Here is a 20,558-nt window from a genome sequence, read left to right as displayed (position 1 = left end):
CACATCACTTCAAAGCACGTTTCATGTTTGCCAGTAGGTGAACGAAAGAACATTTGCATAATCATATGCAACCTCTAAGTGACTTCCCCGGCATTCTGTCCCAACGACACCCTGATATTAAGCGTGAGATGGCTGAATCCGGGAGAGGCGTGTCCTTCTTGGGACACCAGCGCTCGGTGGCTGGGCCACAGAGGGAGCCCGATGCTTTTCGAGGAAGCCTGGAGGGCGGGGAGGGACAAGCATTTACCGTCATGGGGGTGGTAAGCCTGCGTCCACATAGGTAAATTTCCATTACAGGCTAGGGGCAGCTCGGGATTGGTCAGGGCCGGGACAGGGTGGGGCAGAGCTGCAGTACTTCTGCAGCCGACGGCCACTGTCGCCTGCGCACGGTTCTCGACGCTGTCGTGATCTGGCCGAAGGATGACAAAGAGCGGGGAGTACTGCAGCTAACATTGGCTTTCGGTTGGGACGCAGCCCCTGTCTCTGCTGTTCCTGCACTCACTCCTGCCGACGGCCACCCACGACTGCACCTACTGCCCTTGCCAACACGAGACCGGCCTAGGGGACCATGACACGTACCTCAATGGATCCCGAGGTGAGTGGCTTCGGATACGTCCGCGCAATGGTTCACCCAGAGTGTGCGCACTACTGCTTGGAGTGTCACCTGTGCGTACCACGACTTTGCTAAGTGCAGCCCTCCACTTGAGTGCCACTGCCGCTGTGACCATTGGTCCACAGCCACAGGACTACAGAGTGTGCAATGTGCGCGCACACCTGTCCGGTGACAGGCTCTCAAAGGGTGCCAGGTGCTATGGACCACTTCTCTCCATGAGTACAATCTACACTGAGTGTGAACATCTGTACGCACCACTCTACAGAGAACACTCATTGCGGCACCCCTCCGCAAGCGTGCCACCTGTGTGCCCTACACTACATGGGGAGGGGCCCTGGGGTCACCTGTAGGCATCAGTGTAAGAGGCGCAGTTCTGTGGAGGGTTCACCTTGACAAGAGATTGTGGTATTTCTTGGGGTGGGCAGTCACGCACCCCATTCAGCCGTTGTGCGCCTTCCGCAGGAGTACCACCTGTGCCCCCTTGAGTGTCTCACCCTCTGCTGGAGTGCCACCCTTGTCTCCCATGATAGATTGTGCGAGCCGCTCTGGAGTAGTACCACCTCTGCACTCTCTTCTACACCCGATGCACCGACTATGTGCAACTCTCACTGCAAGAGTGCGCCCCCGGCGCGTTGGACTACCCAGGGACCACCTCTCCTCAGATAACTTACACTCTTTTCTGCGAGGGTCCCATATACGAACTCTGCCTTAAACCACGTCCCCTGCTTGGTAGGAGTGAGTTCATAGCTATAAAATCGTCTCTGGTTGGTACTTTTGCGTCGAAGTTGAATGACTGTAGCGAGCCAGTGGCCAATTAGCGCTCATAAGCAGTGTGTCCCAGAATGTTGATGGAAGCACGGAATTTTGCTGAGAAGCGGGGTGTTGAGGGCTGTGGTGAGGCTGTACCAGAGGCGCAACTTGAGCCACATTTTCGGGGGGGGGGGGGGAGGGGAGGCTAAGAAAAAATGTCGGGGGGGGGGGGGCTGAATCTTTAAGCAGTAGGCAGAGTGGAGCTGCAGGAGCTCTTAGAAGGGGCGAAACAATAACAATACCTAATTAACATGCAAATGGTCTTGCAAAGTCCTGTGAAGTGCTCGGGTGCGGCTGTGTGCGCGCCCTGGAGCTGTCTCAGCCCGGGCTGCCACACACGACGGGGGTGGCTGAAGCCCCTTGAGTCCAATGAGCGTTGCGCACCTGGGCTGTACCTTTTGGTGGGGTCGATCGAGATTCGAGAAATTGCGTGGGTGTGGTATGTAGGAGAACCAGCACGGATTGCTTGGAAGTTTATATTTGACACATTGGAGCCAAGATGGTTCGGATTTTGGGGGCGGGTGATTGTCTGCGGAGGTTGGACATTTTCATGCTGCTAAGTTGGACGCATTTTGTATGGATGAGATACCATATAGTAGGGTGGCTATGTTATTTCAAAAGTCACTTTTGCTTATTAAAAAAATAATTATTATTTTGGGTCTGTCGCTCTGTGGAATGGCTGATTTGATCAAAACGTGCACGCGTGCACCTCGTTCCTCCCTGCTGTGCTAGGAATACGTATGTAAAGGGTCCCGAGGTTGTCGAGCTCTTTTTTTTTTTTTTACATCTATCAGCTCTGTATCACTAAGCGCACTCCATGATTTGGGTGACTTCACCTCTGTTGTTTTCCTATCTTAACTGTCTTGACAAGAATCTCAGAGCTCGGTGAGGGGGTCAGGAGGGCTTAAACCCAAGTAAGCATTGCGAGAAAGACAATGTCTGACTGCAGTCTTCCTTAAATGACCGGCCTAGGACCTACTGCAGGGCTTTAAGTGGGCCGGGTCGTGCTGGAGCTGAACACCAGCAGTTCTTAAAAGCAGGTGCCAGACAGGTCCCTATCGGGCTCTCCATTTTTGCCCCCAACAAAGAAAAGCTTAACTCTGCAGCAGTACCGCTGCTCAAAGACTTTGATGTAACTTAAAATAGACTCGTTTTAGTTCTTTCAGGATTTCATCATTTCAGAACTGAAGCATTTTCAACATTATATTCAACAAAGCCGTAGTCGTTGATTATTTATTATATGCAACTAACAACCATTAACAAAGACAATAGCCCTGGCTTATTGTAGGTGTGATGTTCCTTGTTGCATTATTTGGCTGGATGCAATGAGAGAAGCAGAAAAATACCAGTCGGGCGGCACACTATGTTAAGCACAGATTTGTAATGTACGTTTTTTAAGCCGCGCCCCAAATGACAACGACCACGCCCCTTTGTGAGAACCCCAAGTTTTTCTATCCCACTTAAAGCCCTGACGTGTTGTGGGGAGAGGGCGGCGTCATACTTCTGTGGCGGCAGCCACAGACTCATTACAGACTATAAAACAGGCCCAGAAACCGGCGCCGTGACTGACCTTTTAAACCACCCTTCTGTCACTCACTGCCAGACTACCCTATACCAGTTCGATCCTGCAGGCTGCTTTAGGGCACGGGGCGTTCAACCGTAAGTATAAGTGCATAGAGTTGACTGGTGCAGATGCGAGTCAGCGCAATTCTGCACGGAGAACGTTCGTTTAGCATAACAAGCTCCCAGCTGGTTTGTCGGTGGTTATAGAGGGCTGCGGTTTTAACCGTCAGAGGCCACTTGACCATCTAGCTTCGGTTGCGCTGCCCTGTGATCAATCATTTCGTTTCAGTCACTCATTTTGGACCTTTTTGTGTAGCTCTGGATGGATTTTTGAATTTTAGCGCTAGATCCTATCACTCATTAAAATAGTTTACTTTGTGCAAAGCATTAACTACACAGGGGAAGCTATAATAACATCTTGCGCTGAGTTTGTGTCATAAAAGTGATGCAAACCAGTACAAACTGTTTATTTTGAATTTGCTTTCCACGACAAACTTGTTTTGTGCCTGAAAGTTGCCTGAAAGTAACTTTTCATTACTTTTCATCAGATGGAGAAGTTTGGCTCACTGGTTAGAGGAGGCAGACCCTGAAGCAGAGTTGGGACCAGGGTTCAATTCCCCACGCGGCAGGGTCTTGAGCCCAAATATCCACGGACTTGATAATTCTCGTTTCGGTGCCTACTCGAGTCACAGGTTCACAATCTGCAGCTCTGGGCATTAGCTTGCTTAATCTCCACTACACCCGCCTCCCCCGCAGCGGGATGCCTGGCTTTCACCTTGGGGATGCCCAGTACGGGTATCTCACAGGACGGGTTCCCAAGGCAAGCGCCGAGATGCCTACGGGTAATTGAGCGCTATATAAGAACGCTTAATAATGGCCCTTCCATGGGTTGGACTTTGGCTTTCCCAAGCAACTGCCCATGGCTATTGACACAAATCCCTGACTATACAGGGTATTGCGCCAAAAAAAACACTCCTTGGTGAAAGTGGTTTTAACTTAAAGAAATACTATTATTTCTCTAAACCTTTCCACCTTTGCATGTGCGCTGCACTGTCCAGCACCTACCCAAATTTGGAAGAAGTTTTAATGTTTGTAGGCATAGTATTTTGTACTGGAAGGGCACTCTTACCTTAGTAGATGTGGCACTTTCCTGTTCTTTCACACAACACAGCACAGCAACTTTTATTGATGCCTTCCATGACATCTTTGTAGATCTGCTCAGGAAATGCCTGTGTTGCCAGTTAAGGAATTTGAGTGCTGGCTTCCCTTCAACCCCTTTTTAAAGAACTGTATTTTCATGCTGGGATCCGAAAATAAAGATTAATTAGTTTCTTTTAAGGAAGAGGTGTGGCGCCGCGGCCAGGGCGACTGACGCTGGAATCTGGGGACCACGGTTCGATCCCCGGCTCCGGCGGCAGGTTAGCCCAGCACCATGTGACTCTGGGCAATAGCTTGCTTAATCTTCCCGACGGCCCCCAGCGCCTAGAGACCCTAACGGGTGATTGTGCGCTTTACAAATGTGGATTATTATTTCCCTTTTTTAAGACTCGTGGTTCAATTTTGAACTAGGTGTCGATTTCTGTGAGGAAGATGTTGAGTGTTAGATGATAGCAGTGATCTGATTTGCTCGGGATCAGTTCTGCTTTCTGTTCTGTTTCGAGGAAGAGATGGGTTTTCCACATAAGAAGAAGCTGAAAGTGGTGAGGTGGTCACTGGCAAATGAATGATTAGAAGACATATGCTCAGAAGGTATCTACAAATTTCTTTTGACGATAAGGTTTGGGTCAAAGTCACATGCTCCTCCTGAAAAGATGGTCATTCCACTGTAAGGTTGTTTTTTTGGACCCCCTCTTGTGATAAAGGGCATTGAAAAAGAGCCAATGGAAAAATCAGATTGGTCCAATAACAATGGGGTTAGGTTTCATCCAGTGATGACATTTGCCCTCTTCTGTCAGGATAGACGACGCCGAAAGAGAGGCTGCCTCTGCCCACTCTTGCAATGACGCACCTGCCCAATAGCGACCCTTCTGTGAAGATGGGGCACTGATCTAGAGGCCAAGGATTGTCAACATGCATCTGAAATAACTTTAGAGGGGGGCTGGTTGGGCGAGGTCTTGAACCACATCATGTCATCGTGGGCATTGTCCACATAGTGGAGACCTCTTACTCATATTATGATATCAGATGTTTCCTAGCTGTTGGGCAGTCGAGCCTCCTACAGTAATGATGGACTTAAACAACAGTGTGGGCACCTGTGTATAGCTTGGAAACAGTGCAAGCCCTTCTTGCACTCCTTCGATTGTTGCTCAAATCCCCGTCCCTACCGGCCGGAAGGGATTATTTCCAGGCACCCGAAAATACCTACCATTGGTTTACTTTATATTTGATGAACATTTGATGAACATTACACATTCAGTGTGCCGCCACCTCCTATTCATTTTGTATATCAACGTACCTCTGGCCACGCTGGTGAGCACCTATCGTTGAATTATGTCGTATGAAGAAATCGCAAGTACCACAGCCAATCGGGCCGACACCTTTGGGTTCTCCCAAGATGAAACCACACGCATTTACGCTTTGATTCAGGAAGTAGACCCCTCATCCACAAGCGCCTTCTCCAACCCTAGCATGTTGAGACAACTTTTATATACCTCTAAGAGAATCATCAATCAACGTTTACACGCGGGAACCCTCATCAGATACCACAAAGACCAACGCATCCCTAGAGGATTACGAATTTCCCTGAAGCCTACCCTCTGTCGGAACAACCCGAAATTCACGGAACGATGGTACGCCATCCTTAACCGTTGTTCACTGGATTTAATCCTTTTGATTGTAGAGGAACTTTCAAAAGTCATCGATGATCTTGACAAGGAAATAACACATATTTCACGCAACTTGGAAAACAATATGGCCAAAGAAGACCTGGACAAAGCTCTCGCTGACATCAACGTACAATTGGATAAGTACACGAAGGAGATAAATGATAGGAAAATCAGAAAATACAGACGCGACACAATGGACTATAAATTGGGCGAGGTGTACAGTTGGGCAGAAGTTTATGCCCAACGTAGACAACAAAGACCATATAGTAACCCATCTTCGGATGAAGGAAGCTCCACAGATGGTTCTGCCTCTCAAAGAGGTTATACTAACTACAGTCGACCACCCAGAAACATGGCACCACCGAAAACACCTGTGAATGTTCCGCCAACCTCATCTTCCACCTCTGGTGTTTCTTTTTTAGATGTAGGCCTAACTGCCAACGTCGAACCAGGCGGGGCAGCAACTCCAAGAGATACAACATCCACCTCAATCGCTCAAGGTACCAGGAGCAAAAGACCTTAGTGATCAACATCTCTAACACCAACCTATCTCAAATACAATTGTCCACCTTGGAACGTGGGACTTCCTTTGTTCCCACCTATAACTCTACCGAACTGGAAACTGAGATTAGCCTGTATAAGTTCTTGAGAACCTTGAGACTCCGACATTTTTTCTCCAACGTGTGCCCGCCGACCAGTACACCCACTTCACATGCTTGCAAAGGTTTAAGAAGCAGAAGTACATTTGTGGCTCCTGTCAGTCACAAAATACTCGACTCATTTGAAACCATCACTTCGAACGCTATCAGAGAGATCTTCAAAAAACCTCACCCCAAGCATAACAACTTCAACCTTAAGGAATCTAGAGCACTCAACCAAATTGTTAACAATCGTGAAATTACGTGCTGTAAAGCTGACAAAGGCGGCGCTCTTGTCGTCATGGACAGTGACTTTTATCACACCAGTGTTAGTGAACATGTCAACGACAAGAATCTATACATGAAATTACCAAATGATCCTACCGGTGTCTTTGCTAATACACTTAAAGTCATTTTGGATAAAGCTCTTAGTATGGGAACAATCACGGAAAAAGATCATAAATATTTAACACAACCTCATCCCAAATGTCCAAGCATTCACATGCTTCCCAAAATTCACAAGGATCTAAAAAAGCCCCCTTTCCGTCCGATTGTTTCCACAAAAAACTCCATCCATGAACCCACCGGCAAGTTCATTGATTTATACCTACAAGACATTGTTTCATCCATGTCCACTTACTTGCGTGACACCACTGACTTCTTGAAGCGTCTCCACGAAGTCATCATTGAACCTGACAAAGTACACACTCTGGTAACTATTGACGTATGTGCTCTGTACACATCGATTCCACACAATAGGGGCATGGAAGCCATTGAATCTTTCTTATTAGACCATCCCATCGATGACGCTTTGAAAATTCTGATACTTGAACTTCTACAGTACACGTTGTATCACAGTTACTTTTCATATAACAACGAGTTCTATCTCCAACTCGTTGGAACATCAATGGGAAACTGCGCTGCTCCTAGCTACGCCAACCTGTTCATGCACCGCATGGAACTGGATCACATTCTGAGTCACAACAAATGGGTTAATAACATTCTCACCCTATGGAGGTACATTGATGACATTTTCCTCATTTGGACCGGTCAACCCGATGAAATTTTGGAATTTCTGAAACACATAAACTCTTTGGACGACCACATAAAGTTTACCCACACCATCAGCCCCCATAGTTTGCCGTTCCTGGATGTCCAGGTGACACTACTCAACAACAAACTGATAACCGATCTTTTCGTCAAAACCACAGACAGGAACAACGCTCTGATGTTCACTAGTTGTCATCCGACACCACTCAAAACTCATTTGCCTTATTCTCAGCTCTTAAGGGCCAAAAGAATCTGTTCTGAACCAGAAGCCTACGCAAACTCCGAAGAAAAAATATTACAAAAATACAGAGACAGGAAATATCCTGAAGTCACATTGCAAGCAGCTAAAACCCGAGTGGCCACCAAAACTCGGGCAGAACTTTTAAGGACCAACATCAAACTAACTGACGAACAGAGACCAGTTTTCGTTTCTAAATACTCAACCAGAAGCAAGGCCATCAAAAACATCATTCTCAAGAGTTGGGACATGATCCGTTTTGAACCAGATTTCCAGGGCATTTTCAACACCAGACCACTGTTCGCATATCAGAGAGCCAAGAATTTAAAGAACATTCTTGAGAACAAACCCATTGAAACTCCTATCAACTACGGTGGCACCATACCGTGCCACAATTGTAGCCATTGTCACAATATAATTCCGGGTAACACCTTCAACCATCCATCATCAGGAAAAGCCATCAAACTGAGAACCAACGCCACTTGTGATTCTATGAATCTGGTATACCTACTCAAATGTCCTTGTGGACTGCCTTATGTAGGCAAAACAGAACGAAAGATCAAAGTTCGGTTAACCGAACATAAGAGTACCATCAGGAACAAATCAACCAAAGCCCCACTAGCCGCTCACTTCATCACACACCAGCACAACGTGAGCCAACTGAAGTTCCTTGTTTTGGAGGTTGTCCCACTGAAAGCAGGCGTTGACAACAAGAAACTACTACTCCAAAGGGAGACAATGTGGATCAAAAAACTGGATGCCTGCCAGCCCAAGGGGCTCAATGAAAGACTTGAATATAGTTGTTTCTTATAGAGATGTGTTGTCTCAACTTCACTTCAACTTAATCATTCTCCGCTTGAAATTATATGTTCCTTTCTGTTTTTCCATGGTTTTTACTTTTTCCACTACCATCTTTTCTTAAACCCAACCGGTCGTCTTATAGCAAATCCTCTACTATGTCACATCCGAGTTTATGCCCTCTGCTTTATATCTTCTTTTACACTGTCATCACTTTCCCTTTTTACCTATTGTCATCACCTTTTCATATTTTACTTCGTTACTTCGTACTATCGTTTGGTTTCCTACCTTGCTTCCTTTTACCCTCTAATCACTTACACTCTGGTCACCTTTATCATTCTTTGTTATGTATACCATGCTATCATTGTGTATGTACATGATTCTGAACCCATTCCAAGATGGCTGCCATTTTTTGAATGTAGATGTCGCGTTAGTTCACGCACCACATCGGTACCAATCCCTGTTTGATTCGCTGTTCTATTACACCTTTCTGTGCATGTTTGGCTGTTCCCAACCCCTCGGGGTATTTCTAGATATGAGTGTTCCATCTATGTTTAGTTACGGGAGTCCGTTTTTTCTTTCGAGGCACCTTATTTACTTCCGCATTTCCGCTGGCCACTCACAAACCTTCGGCTGCACGGCGTTTGGCGCGTCGCGTTTTTCACCCATCGGTAAGCTTTTTCTCTACCCCACTTTCACTCGCAAGTTGGTTCTGTCACTGGTCACACTCCTTTTTAAACCAAACCTCACCAGTCGAATCTTGAGTTTTTTGGTTGTTATTTATCTCACATACTTACCAGGGGTCTCGGATCTCTTTGGCACTAGTTCGGGTTCCGTTTTTATTTTGCACACGAGGATTCTGTTTTCTACTCACCCCGACTGCATGATTTTCAACTTTTAACAGAAAGACATGGGTTACTTTGCGCACATTTCCCTCGTTCCGCATGGCGTTTTTTTTCTGAATTGCATGTATTCATTTCACCGTCATACCATGTTTATTTAGCTTGTGGCTGCGAGCTCCCCTTCCTGACTTCGATTTATTTACTTACAGATGCATTGCTATCCCCTGAAGAAGGGCCTCGCCCGAAATGCATAGGGATTATGCATAGATTCATGGATGTTATGTAAACGTGTTCTCTAACGTCTAGTTTCACAAAGGAGTCACTATGATGATGTAATATGTGACCCTTTAAATAAATTTTCTCAAGAAAGATTACTTGGATTACGCTTGTTTGAACTACATAAAACGCACTTTGGAAATTGCTATTTAGGAGTTTTATCTCCATTTGGAGTGCCCTTGGAAACAGTGCAAGCCCTTCTTGCACTCCTTCGATTGTTGCACCTGTGTATAGCCCCATATAATGTAGGAATGGTGTTCTTCCTCTATGTATGTATATGGTATTTCTTTGATGGAGGGTATTGCTCCTTCAACTAGTAGACTTGATTGATCCCTATAATAAGGGTATTGCTAGTTGATACAGATTCCTATAATAATGGCATTGTCCAACAGTGTGGGCTTGGTGCCCATCAGTAATGATAGTACATAGGAACAGTAGTTCCAGAAAGTGATCATACAATAAGAAATTCACAACATAAATACAAATTCAAGACAAGGTAGTCTTTGCTCATAGTGTTTAATTCACACTGAGCATTGGTCTATTATTGACATTATTTAACTGCACTCAGACGATGAGGGTAACACCTGTTGTGTGCACTGTGGAAAATCCAACTAAAGCAGTTAGCTCACTCTATATCTCTCTCCAAAAATTAGAGGCTCACTTGTAGCAACCCACCGTCAAAAAGCTGCTCATATAGACTTAATTCAAAGCACCCCAAGGAGCATCTGAATATATTTACACAACATCAAAAGCTTAAAATATGCGAGTAATATAGAACAACAAAAATCGGAATCAAAACAGGTTTCTTTCAGCAATGTCTCTAATTGTTTTTAATTGCTTCAGTATCCTTCAATAAAAGCAAGTCCAGAAAGCAAGTCCACGGCGGGATTTATCGGACCGGTCGACGCAACGGGAAGATGCGTGTGTGAAAGAAGCAGAATTGTAAGGTTGTTTTGGATACATCACTTTTGGATTGGCAAAATGATTTGGGAAGACGATAGTCTGTTGGACTAAAAGTTATAATTATAGAGATAGGCAGCAAGACAGACAGTAGGACGTTGAATTTCTGAAAGTTTAATACACAAGCGACTTTCTTAAACTATGTTATAAGGATTCATGTTGTGTACTGGATGCAAAGATCGAAGGGAAACTGAGCACGTCAATGGATTAGGCAATGTTATCATACAACTGGGTGCTTACTGATAGTATTAGGCTTTGGTGAATTTGTGTGAACTTTAAGGAGTCAGCAATTATCAAAAATTCCCCCATGGTCAAAACATAGTTTCTATTCTGGCTTCGCTCTCAAAATTTAAACATCAACATTTACATTTAGTACAGGAATGACAGTCTCATATTTTTCATTTGAATGTCTTTTATTTCTTTTTTAGATTTTATCAAAATTATTTAAAACAGTTTTTTTACTTTTTTTCTTTTGAGTCTTTTTTTCGTGTTAATCATCAGTTCATTGGCATTTATTTTAATCCAAATAACTTAGACAGTGCAAAATCGAATATCATCATTTATACAGTCCAAAGTATATTGTTTGTTCTGAAGAATGCATAGAGACAACAAAAACCAATTATACCCCTGTGACACACATTAGCTACCTAACATACATCTCATTCATACCGTTTCACACTCTAACAAGTTCTAAAACAATCTCTAAGTTTGGGATAACAAAGATCTTAAATGTTTCTTAACGCCAGGTCTACGCGTTTCGGTGGGATAAGACCACCTTCCTCAGGACCAGCTTAGAAATAGTTTTATCCTTTCATCCTTCTTTGTGTGCAGGGTATCTGTAATTTAAAAGAAGGTACAATATCATATTCCTGTAACTAAGTCCCTATTCAAGGACATAACTCATCTCAAGTATTATTTCACTATATACAATTAATTTTGACATTAACTTAGAGACATCAAATCACACCTAGAGACAGTGGCACCATGAACCTGAGTGTATTCATTTTGTGTACTCTACTTAAGAGAAGAGTCTAAGGTAGGGCGATTCTATGTGCCCCTTGTATTGTCTTTAATCTCACAGGGGCTCTGAGGGTGCTGACGATAGTCGTCCATTTCATGTTATGCAGGTACTGGCCCTGTAATTACACGTATTTATACTAGTTCTGGACCTGTCATTATCTATTCTATATACAGATTATGTTCTCGTCTTTTACCTTCCAATCAAGTCAGTACATGGCCTTTTCCGGATAAGTTCGTTTGTAATCAGTATAAAGAATCCATCTGTCACACCTAGGCAAAAAGTAAAGATATCACGTGTTTGTTCTTACTTCCTTATCCATATATGTTATTGGCATGTGTAAAGAAAAAGATTCTCTTACCCCTAATTTTTCAGCAAATGTCCTGTGTGGGGCTACTCCTTATTGCTTTGTTAGTATTGCAGTTTATTCTTATGGACTTTCTAAATAAAGTTCATTGTATCATTATATCACTCGTTTTTTTAGTTGTTTCAAACGTAAGGAACAAAAACTGGAACAATTCTTACCACAAGATATCTTGTCATCTAAGTTGATAGAGGGCCTACTCTTTCCTTTTTTTCTTCGATATATCCGAAGGGGGGCGCAGGTTAGAATGTCTTTGTTTTTAAGTTTTGTTTTCTGTTTGACCTTAAAGATAGTAGCGAGTAATTCATTTTCTTGTTCTCCCTTTATTTTAAGTAGTAAAATGAATACATATGAATGACTAACCTTAATGTATCATGCTCTGGGGCTAACTGTAAATTCTTCTTATGTCTTGCCTCTCATACGCGCAACCTTACTTCTCTGTACATCGCTTTCAGAGTTGTGACAGATTCTAAGTCAAAAAGTAGACAAAAGATCATATACGTCGTTATTAAATTATTAAAATTTTTCCTTTTGGGGGTTATAAAATGTGAGTATATTTATCTTTTTACAATATCTACTATCTGTGGTATAATCGTTCTTCTATCTATCTCTAATACTCCCAAGGAGCAACCGTTGTATGAGGTACATTGTACTACTCCTCACAAGCCACATATTTTCTAAATGGTACCTACACTGGATATTTTATAAATTCCAGCGATATACTTCGAATGCATATGGTCAGAGACCCTCTCGGACTCACTCAATTTGGAGTCGACATGTCTCCCTTGTCACATATTACTACCCACTCGGGACTTAGATTTAAGGACACCCATTGCGTTTTAGCGATTCCTTATCTCAATGAATCCTAGGTTCCCCCGATTTTTTCCAAACACGTCCGCGGCGCTTACCTCGTTTACGATGTAGCCTCCCGTGCGTCTATTTTTCCTGCCTGTTCTCCCCTTCTGCGGCCTGCGTTTTAGCCGATACTGGCGCGATCTTAAGTAGTATCCCTCGTACCCGCTATCAACGCCTGCGTACTTTTGCCGAACCGGAAGGAATCAACATGATTTCCGGTTAGATTTTCGGCGCCATTTTGGGAAGGGATCAAATGATTACCTTTCTCGTGCTATTCGATCTCCGTGCGCGCCATCTTTGTCAGGTCCATATTTTATTCTCTCTATACTAATAAGTACTGAATATTTACGACGACTCCGTACTGAATCTCATAGTGTTATTCTCACATTGTCCCGCTAGTATTGACCCCCAATAATAATACCACATAACTCATTTTAGGCTGTTCCGCATTATCAAAATTGTTTAATCGTGTGTAATATCACCCAGTAAAATTGCAAAAGTGATTTATTTGGGAACTTCCTATTTTTATACTGAAGTTAGGGTCAAGTGCTCTTAAGGCTAACATGAATAGGATCCATCGATTTATATATGTTTAGTGACAAGCCAAGCAATATTTTCATTCAGTCCTTTGTGAACACTATCAAAGTGATAAATCCAAAAACACTCACGTCTTTTTCGAGTGTACTCCATAGTCTGGCCTAATCGGAGTTGGACCTTCTCCAAGATACACCACCACAGTTCACTTTCATTGTGATTGAGATCTATACAATGTTGTACTAGTGGTGCTGATATTCTTTTCAGTCTAACTGCAGATTTATGTTCACTAAATCTGATGCGGAATTCCCTGCCTGTTTCTCCAATATAGGCGAGGCCGCAAGGGCACAGAATTATATATACAACATTGCTACTCCTACAGTTTGTTAGTGATCTCAGAGTTACTTCAAAGTTGTTATAATTGACAGATTCAGTTGTGAATGCTGCCTCGCAGGCGTGGCACGACCCCCATCTGTGGTTACCTAGTACAGGACTTTGTCCTGTTATTGAACTCTGATTATTCCTAGTTTTCTGTTTATTCCTAGTATGGACCAGCCGGTCTCTTAGATTTTTATTCCTCCTGTAGGCTACTAGGGGTTTTGTTCCAAAGTTCTCACTCTCTTCTGTTTCCAGTATGTTGCAGTTTTTGTTGATTATATTTTTAATTTTATAATTCAATGAGGAGTGATTAATGACACAGGTAATGCGATCTGCCGGTTTCCTTTTAGTGCCGCTTAGTAGAGAGTCACGATCAAAATATTTTGCTCTTTTAAAGGCTTGTCGAATTAAGCGATGCGGATAGCCTCTATTGAGCAATCTAATTCTTAGTTCTGTTCCATGGCGTTGATATTCTGTCAAGTTAGTACAGTTTCGGCGAATCCGAAGGAATTCGTCAAAGGGAATGGAATCCTTCTGGCAGTGTGGGTGGAAGCTGCCAAACTGTAATATGGTGTTTTTTGCGGTGAGTCAACAATAAGACTTGTTGTCCACTGGGACTGTTACATGATTTATATCCATATCGAATTTAAGCCCTGAGGAAGTCCTGGATAGGACGAAACGCGTAGGCTGTAATCGATGAATTATGTTTAAGGCCAAGTCAAGCAACTGTTTTTTCGCGAATATCGTATGAAATATATGTGGACTTGTTTTCTGGACTTGCTTTCATTGAAGGATACTGAAGCAATTAAAAACAATTGGAGACATTGCTGAAAGAAACCTGTTTTGAATCTGATTTTTGTTGTTCTATATAACTCGCATATTTTAAGCTTTTGATGTTGTGTAACTATATTCAGATGCTCCATGGGGTGCTTTGAATTCAGTCTATTATTGACATTGTTTACATATTATTATATACAGTGAGGTCCCTAGGTGGGGAAAAGGGGGGAAGGCAGGGTGGAGTGATTGTGATTCAGGTGAGGGTGGGGTAGTGACTGCAAGTGTTTAGTGTGCATCAAAACAATATATCACTTTAGAAAGTGTGGTTCATTCTTCGAGCCTATTAATCATAATTTACAACAAAAAAAAATGTTGAGCCTTGGTTTCCAATGTTAACACAGTACTGAATCACTGTTGTTCAAGCTGGCTTGGTGAAGAAATGTCAACGTTTCGACCCCACTAATTCAGTAGGCTATTTGTTTAACGCAGATTGCTCTTTATGTCATCAACAGCCGATTTATTAGGCATGACACAGAGTCAACTACCATTTTAGTGCTAGTCTCCCACTCCTGTGCACAAGGAGCCACACATGCCCCCAACATAACTTCAGCCTCTTTTCTGAGGCAACTTATGATCCCTTCACCCTTCACCCCCCACACCTCAGTCCTGATGAAGACCCCGGCGTAAGAATTGTAATAGCCTACGGAACTAGTGGGGTAGAAACGTCGACATTCCTTCACCAAGCCAGCTTGAACAACAGTGATTTAGTACTGTGTTAACATTGGAAACTATGGCTAAAAACATTTTTTTGTTTTAAATTGTGATTAATAGGCACGAAGAATGAGCCACGCTTTCTAAAGTGATATATTGTTTTGATGCACACTACACACTTGCACTCACCACCCCACCCTCACCTAAATCACAATCACTCCACCTTGCCTTCCCCCTTTTTCCCCACCTAGGGACCTCACTGTATATAATAATATGTGAATAATGTCAATAATAGGCCAATGCTCAGTGTGAATTAAACACTATGAGCAACGACTACCTTGTCTTGGATTTGTATTTATGTTGTGAATTTCTTATTGTATGATCACTTTCTGGGACCACTGTTCCTATGTACTGTCCTTTACCCAGGTCCCAGAGACTAGTATTGGGTTCACCTTTTTTGGTAAACATCAGTAATGATAGGCATTGCCACACACATTGGTAGCATCTGATGGTTAGTGCAATGATAAGCATTGCCCCGACAATTAGATGCCCCTAAACTGCTGTGGTTCTGGCCCTTACTTCATAGAGTGAATGGCACAAGCTGCCTTACCTAACGATGCATCTTTTTGCAGAAAGCAGGGAGGGATCCCGGACGCTTGGGAAGGGCTAGTCCAACAGACTGACAACCCTAGCCTCCTTTTGTAGGGAAGAAGCATTATCCAGTGAGATGGAAGCCTCTGACAGTGACTGGAACAAAGCCCCGTGCTCAATGGAGGGAGCCCCTGTGCACACACATTGATTGCCATTGCCCCCTAGAGTAGAAGCGCCTGACCCTAACTCTCTCATAACCTTCTCCACGCCATAGTCTGGGCGGGCAAGACCCCGTATTATAGGCATCAGAAATCCACCCTAGACCCTTCTTACTTCCGGTGGCACAGCTTCCCAACATTTTATCATGATCACTGCTTCCTCGTGCGCACCTCTGCACTATCAAGGTAAAAACCCGGATAAGAATCAGACCCGAGTGTAATTACACCGAGCATTCACACAGTGAAGCAGGCTACCTGTCCTGGAAGGGGGCGAACTTGTTTTCGCAATGGCATCTCACCTGCATCGAATCCCGGTCTGAACTGGATCCCCAGTGGCCGCATACTTACACATAATTGAAGACGGGTTAAGCAAGTTCTGCCTGAGCAAGAGAACTAATTTATTTTTTACAGTAGAAAACATTCCTATTTCTGAATGGAGGACAGAAGTCTTTGTGAGGTCTGATGGCCAACGGTGCACGCACAATTAAAAAAGATGAATAATTGTTGGCGGTAGCACCCTGAAAATGCCCGAAGGGTCCTTGGCCTGCTACCTCATGGCCAGCCGAAAGTCTCGCGACCATGCGAGGAGTCTGTGGTGACACATTATTTCACACGCCGAATATCTGCACCTCCCACTCGGGTACTTCTTGCGAGCTAAGCCGTGCAACAGGAAGCAGCTGGTAATTAAAACCTCATCAAATAAAGATCAGATGACAGAGGCATCAACAGTGTGCTGCTGGGACCACAAATTACCAGTTGCGTTTAAGATGATAAAGATAGGTACACGGGGTTGGTTTCAGGACTTCCATTCTTGTTGTCCGACCATTTTGTTGTGGTCGCCCATGTGTTATTAGCATTGGTTGTCCTTGCTTTTAGCTGTTTGTGTGGTTCGCTATAGCAAGTCATGCCTCCCACCGGATCCCAGAAACCAGTACAATTTTGGATACTGCTAATCACTGAGTCATGTTTGCGGAGAGGTGTATTAATAGTTGACACACGTGCGTATCATAAAGGCAATAATTAATACATTATCTTAATGTATTCGGCAAGTTTAGATGGGCTGGGCGCCGGCTCCTGGCAAGGGTGGCGGGTGTGTGCAAAAGGCGTGGGAAGGGGTTGTTTGCCACGTGTCCTAGGAGCGGTGTAGGAAGAGGAAGGCAGAACGGAGACAAAATATGTTGACTCACACTCCAAGTGGTGTGGGAAGGAGTTCTGCGACCTTACATAGATTTGTCGGGGTATGGTGTTTTTGACTACCACCACATGGAGGCGCTAACAATCATGTTTTCGACCTCCCAGTGATGCAGCGGGCAACTTCCCTAGCAAGAACACTTTTAAAACTTTTAAAAAACAAAACAAACATTGACAAAGCCAGAAGGCTGATTTGGTTTATGGCAAGATACTTACCAAAATAACATGTTAAAACATGTGAGAGCTGCTTAGTTGAGGGGAATGTTTACTTCAACTTTTAAGGTGTTTTTGGTATGGATGAAATGTTGTCTCTGATCTGCCACATCTCAGACACACTTGACTTCACAGATTGTTTTACATTATCCCACATCGTCACAGGTGCATAGGGGCAGCGTGTTCGTGAATTACCTCGATGTGGTTATCCTGGTTCGTCATGATTCTGGCACTGGTGGCAATCCATTAACAACCCTGGCCTTAAACATGTTTGGGTTTTACACGTTCTATGTGACGACTTTCCTTGCTTGAAATACATTTGACATTGTGTTCTTTCCAAAATAACACTTGTTTGACTTTCTGCCATAAAAAAGTCAATGCCGTTTCAATTGAAAGATTTTTAATATATGTGTATAAAAAGATTTTAATACATGCATATAAAATACATTTACATGCAATTAATTCAATTGGAAATATTGTACAGGGTCAAAGTTTATCTTAAAAAATCTGTTCTGTATCCAGCCCCTGAACCTACGTTGGTCACTCCTGGTTTATATTCGACTCTCCTGATTTAAATTCTGCTGGTCAATTTTTCTTTTCTCTTTTCCTGCTTCCTATCTCCCTAAAGTAATTGGTGCATAAGAATTCTTCTTTGTAATAAAATGTTCCTCAACAATTGAAGGAGCTATGTCTTATGTCTGGGCTTGCAAACATCGCTCTTCTCTTAAAACTGTCCGCCTCTCTGATAGAGATACATTCTTCAAATGGGTCAGGTGAGACTCTTTTGTGATAGGGAATATCTGAAGAACCGCAGAATAACTTGTGTCTGGGCTTGTTGATAGTTTCTCAAACACACTGCTGCCTTTTTAGACGGACAGGAGGCACAAAGCCGTCTCAAGTTGTGACAGCATTAACTAGCATTGTTGACTGGCTCTACAGCGCTACATTAGAACATTGGCGTGAGTTGGATGTGTTATATCTACAGATTTGACTAGATATCAAACATCCTTCTTACACGCCAAGGATACTGTTGGCTTGTGGCATTGTTCTTTTTAAACAGCATCACCATGTTAGAGTCCGCTATGCCTAACAACAGAAGTTGACTTAGTCTCATCACTCTGCTTACACACCTAACCTTGCTAACAATTCACAAAGTCAGGAATCTAAAGACCCCCCCTCGAAAAACAGAATTTTTATATAATGAATGCATTACTGTTGAGTGACCAAAATATGACAAACGACGCCCCAAATTACTCCTTGCCTCACTTGGGCACAACAATGCATTTAATATTGATTGCCTTTCTGACTATTAGGAAGACTAGGTGGTCAAAGGTACCAATGTACTCAGTAACGTTGACTCCAATAATAGCCAACAACTTTTGCAGAAGTGCAAACCAAAAATATCCTTCCTATTCTGGCCTTTAATTCGTTTTTTGAAACTGAAAGTAGACCTGCAATGGGTTGAGTGTCTCCATATCCTGGTCTTCCCAACTTCCTTACGAAACTAAATCAATCTGGCCTTGTGGCATCAAGGATGTTTAGCCTGTTTGCTCCATCTAGACCCTACCTCTCCAATAAAGTGATTAACTTTTGGAATTGCTACCAGACCGCGTAATGTGGTCCCCCTATACTCCCTCAGCTTTAGCCCAAATATGGAACTCACCTTTTAAAGGCAAATTCATAATGTATACTGGAACCTAGAGAAATTATGTACATAAGGCCTCAGATAAATATAAATACAGAAGATTTACAGCATATGCTATTCAGTTGCAAGTATGTAATTCCACTTTGGCTTGATATACAGGTTTTCATACAACAAATTCGACATACTACTTACCATTATTCCCAACACTGCTCACCATGGTATATTTTCCATAGGAAACCTTCCACACCTTAGACCTTTAGCTAAATGATGGGTGCAAAGCTAATCCTTCCCGAATGCAAAGCTGCAAGAACATATCATTCCATACATGGTGGGCTTGGTTGTGCTTCACTGGAAGTACTGACAACGTCATAATTCGGAAATCACACTCTCTCCACGTATCAAGGTAACAATGAGACACTATCGACGTCCACCTTCAGAAATGCAAATCGCCTTGAGCTCCTATGGTCCACACTCATAGGATGAAGTTCAATTCTTGAGGGATGACTCACACATCCTGATTGAAGGCACCGAGGTTTCTCATTTTCCATACTCTCCACTACAATCTATTTTTCACAGATGTTCTTCGTCTTGTTAGGAAATACATTTGTCTGTCATTATAAGCACGCTTATATGCTTTAAAACGTATGTGACCTTCACAGCTAGAATAGTTTTGATGTACCACTGTTCAAATCTTTATTTCTTCTTTTTTTTTATTTTAAAAACTTTTATTGGCATCAGCACGAATATACAAAAAACATACAAAAATATATATATAGGTGGAGTGTACATTAGCGGCTTTTTCTATATCTACAGTCCATTTGTGGATGCGCGCTCTTTTCGTTTGTTTTCCCTCATTTACGAGGAGGGAAGGGAGAGAAAGAGGGGGAGAGAGAGGGGGGGGGGGTCTTACTGGGGTTTCCTCAGGTGGTCGTCGAGTGGGCCCCACATGTGTAGTTTGGCGTTGTGTTCTTTCGAGAAGTTGCCTGTGATGTTGTCAGCCCCTCTCAGGAAGGTGACCCAATTAATCCATGTTTTAAAATTTGCTTAGGCTGTGTTCTTCCAGTTTGTCAGGATTATTTTAAGGGCTGCTGTGAGGAGTAGGTCTAGTAGTTCTCTCTCTTCCCTACTTTTCAGGTTCGCGGTCATGTGTTCTGTCGCCAGGCTTACGAAGCTAATTGTTAGGTCGGCTTTGAGCATATCGTTTATGAATGTGTTAATTTGTGTCCAGAACCTCTTGACCTTTACACAGCTGAAGATGAGGTGTTCGAGGGTGCCTTCTTCTTTCTGGCAGTTCCAGCAGTTGCCTGATTCTGCAATGCCGACTTTGTGGAGCCTGGATGGCGTCCAGTAGGCCCTGTGGAGTAGCCAATACTTTGTTTGCGCTAGTTGTGGGGTGACTTTGTTTGTTGTCGCTGCGCTCCACATTTTTGCCCGTTCTATTTCATTCAGT

At 43.3% G+C, this 20,558-nt stretch overlaps 1 protein-coding gene across 1 annotated transcript in view; it reads left to right on the top strand.

Moving 5' to 3' along the window:
- The first annotated feature begins 357 nt into the window (after positions 1-357).
- Positions 358-20,558, top strand: part of ATP12A (ATPase H+/K+ transporting non-gastric alpha2 subunit) — a 127,169-nt gene continuing 106,968 nt past the window's right edge. Inside the window, exon 1 of the mRNA XM_078681821.1 lies at positions 358-595. Coding sequence (XP_078537947.1) covers positions 569-595 — 27 coding nt within the window. The 5' untranslated portion in view covers positions 358-568. The remainder of the gene's footprint in view (positions 596-20,558) is intronic.

The sequence above is a fragment of the Lissotriton helveticus genome, chromosome 3_1 (genome assembly GCF_964261635.1).
Source record: "Lissotriton helveticus chromosome 3_1, aLisHel1.1, whole genome shotgun sequence".
In the NCBI taxonomy this organism is placed as follows: Eukaryota; Metazoa; Chordata; class Amphibia; order Caudata; family Salamandridae; genus Lissotriton; species Lissotriton helveticus.
Note: the sequence above shows the minus strand (reverse complement) of the source record. Positions and strands in the feature narration are given on the sequence as shown.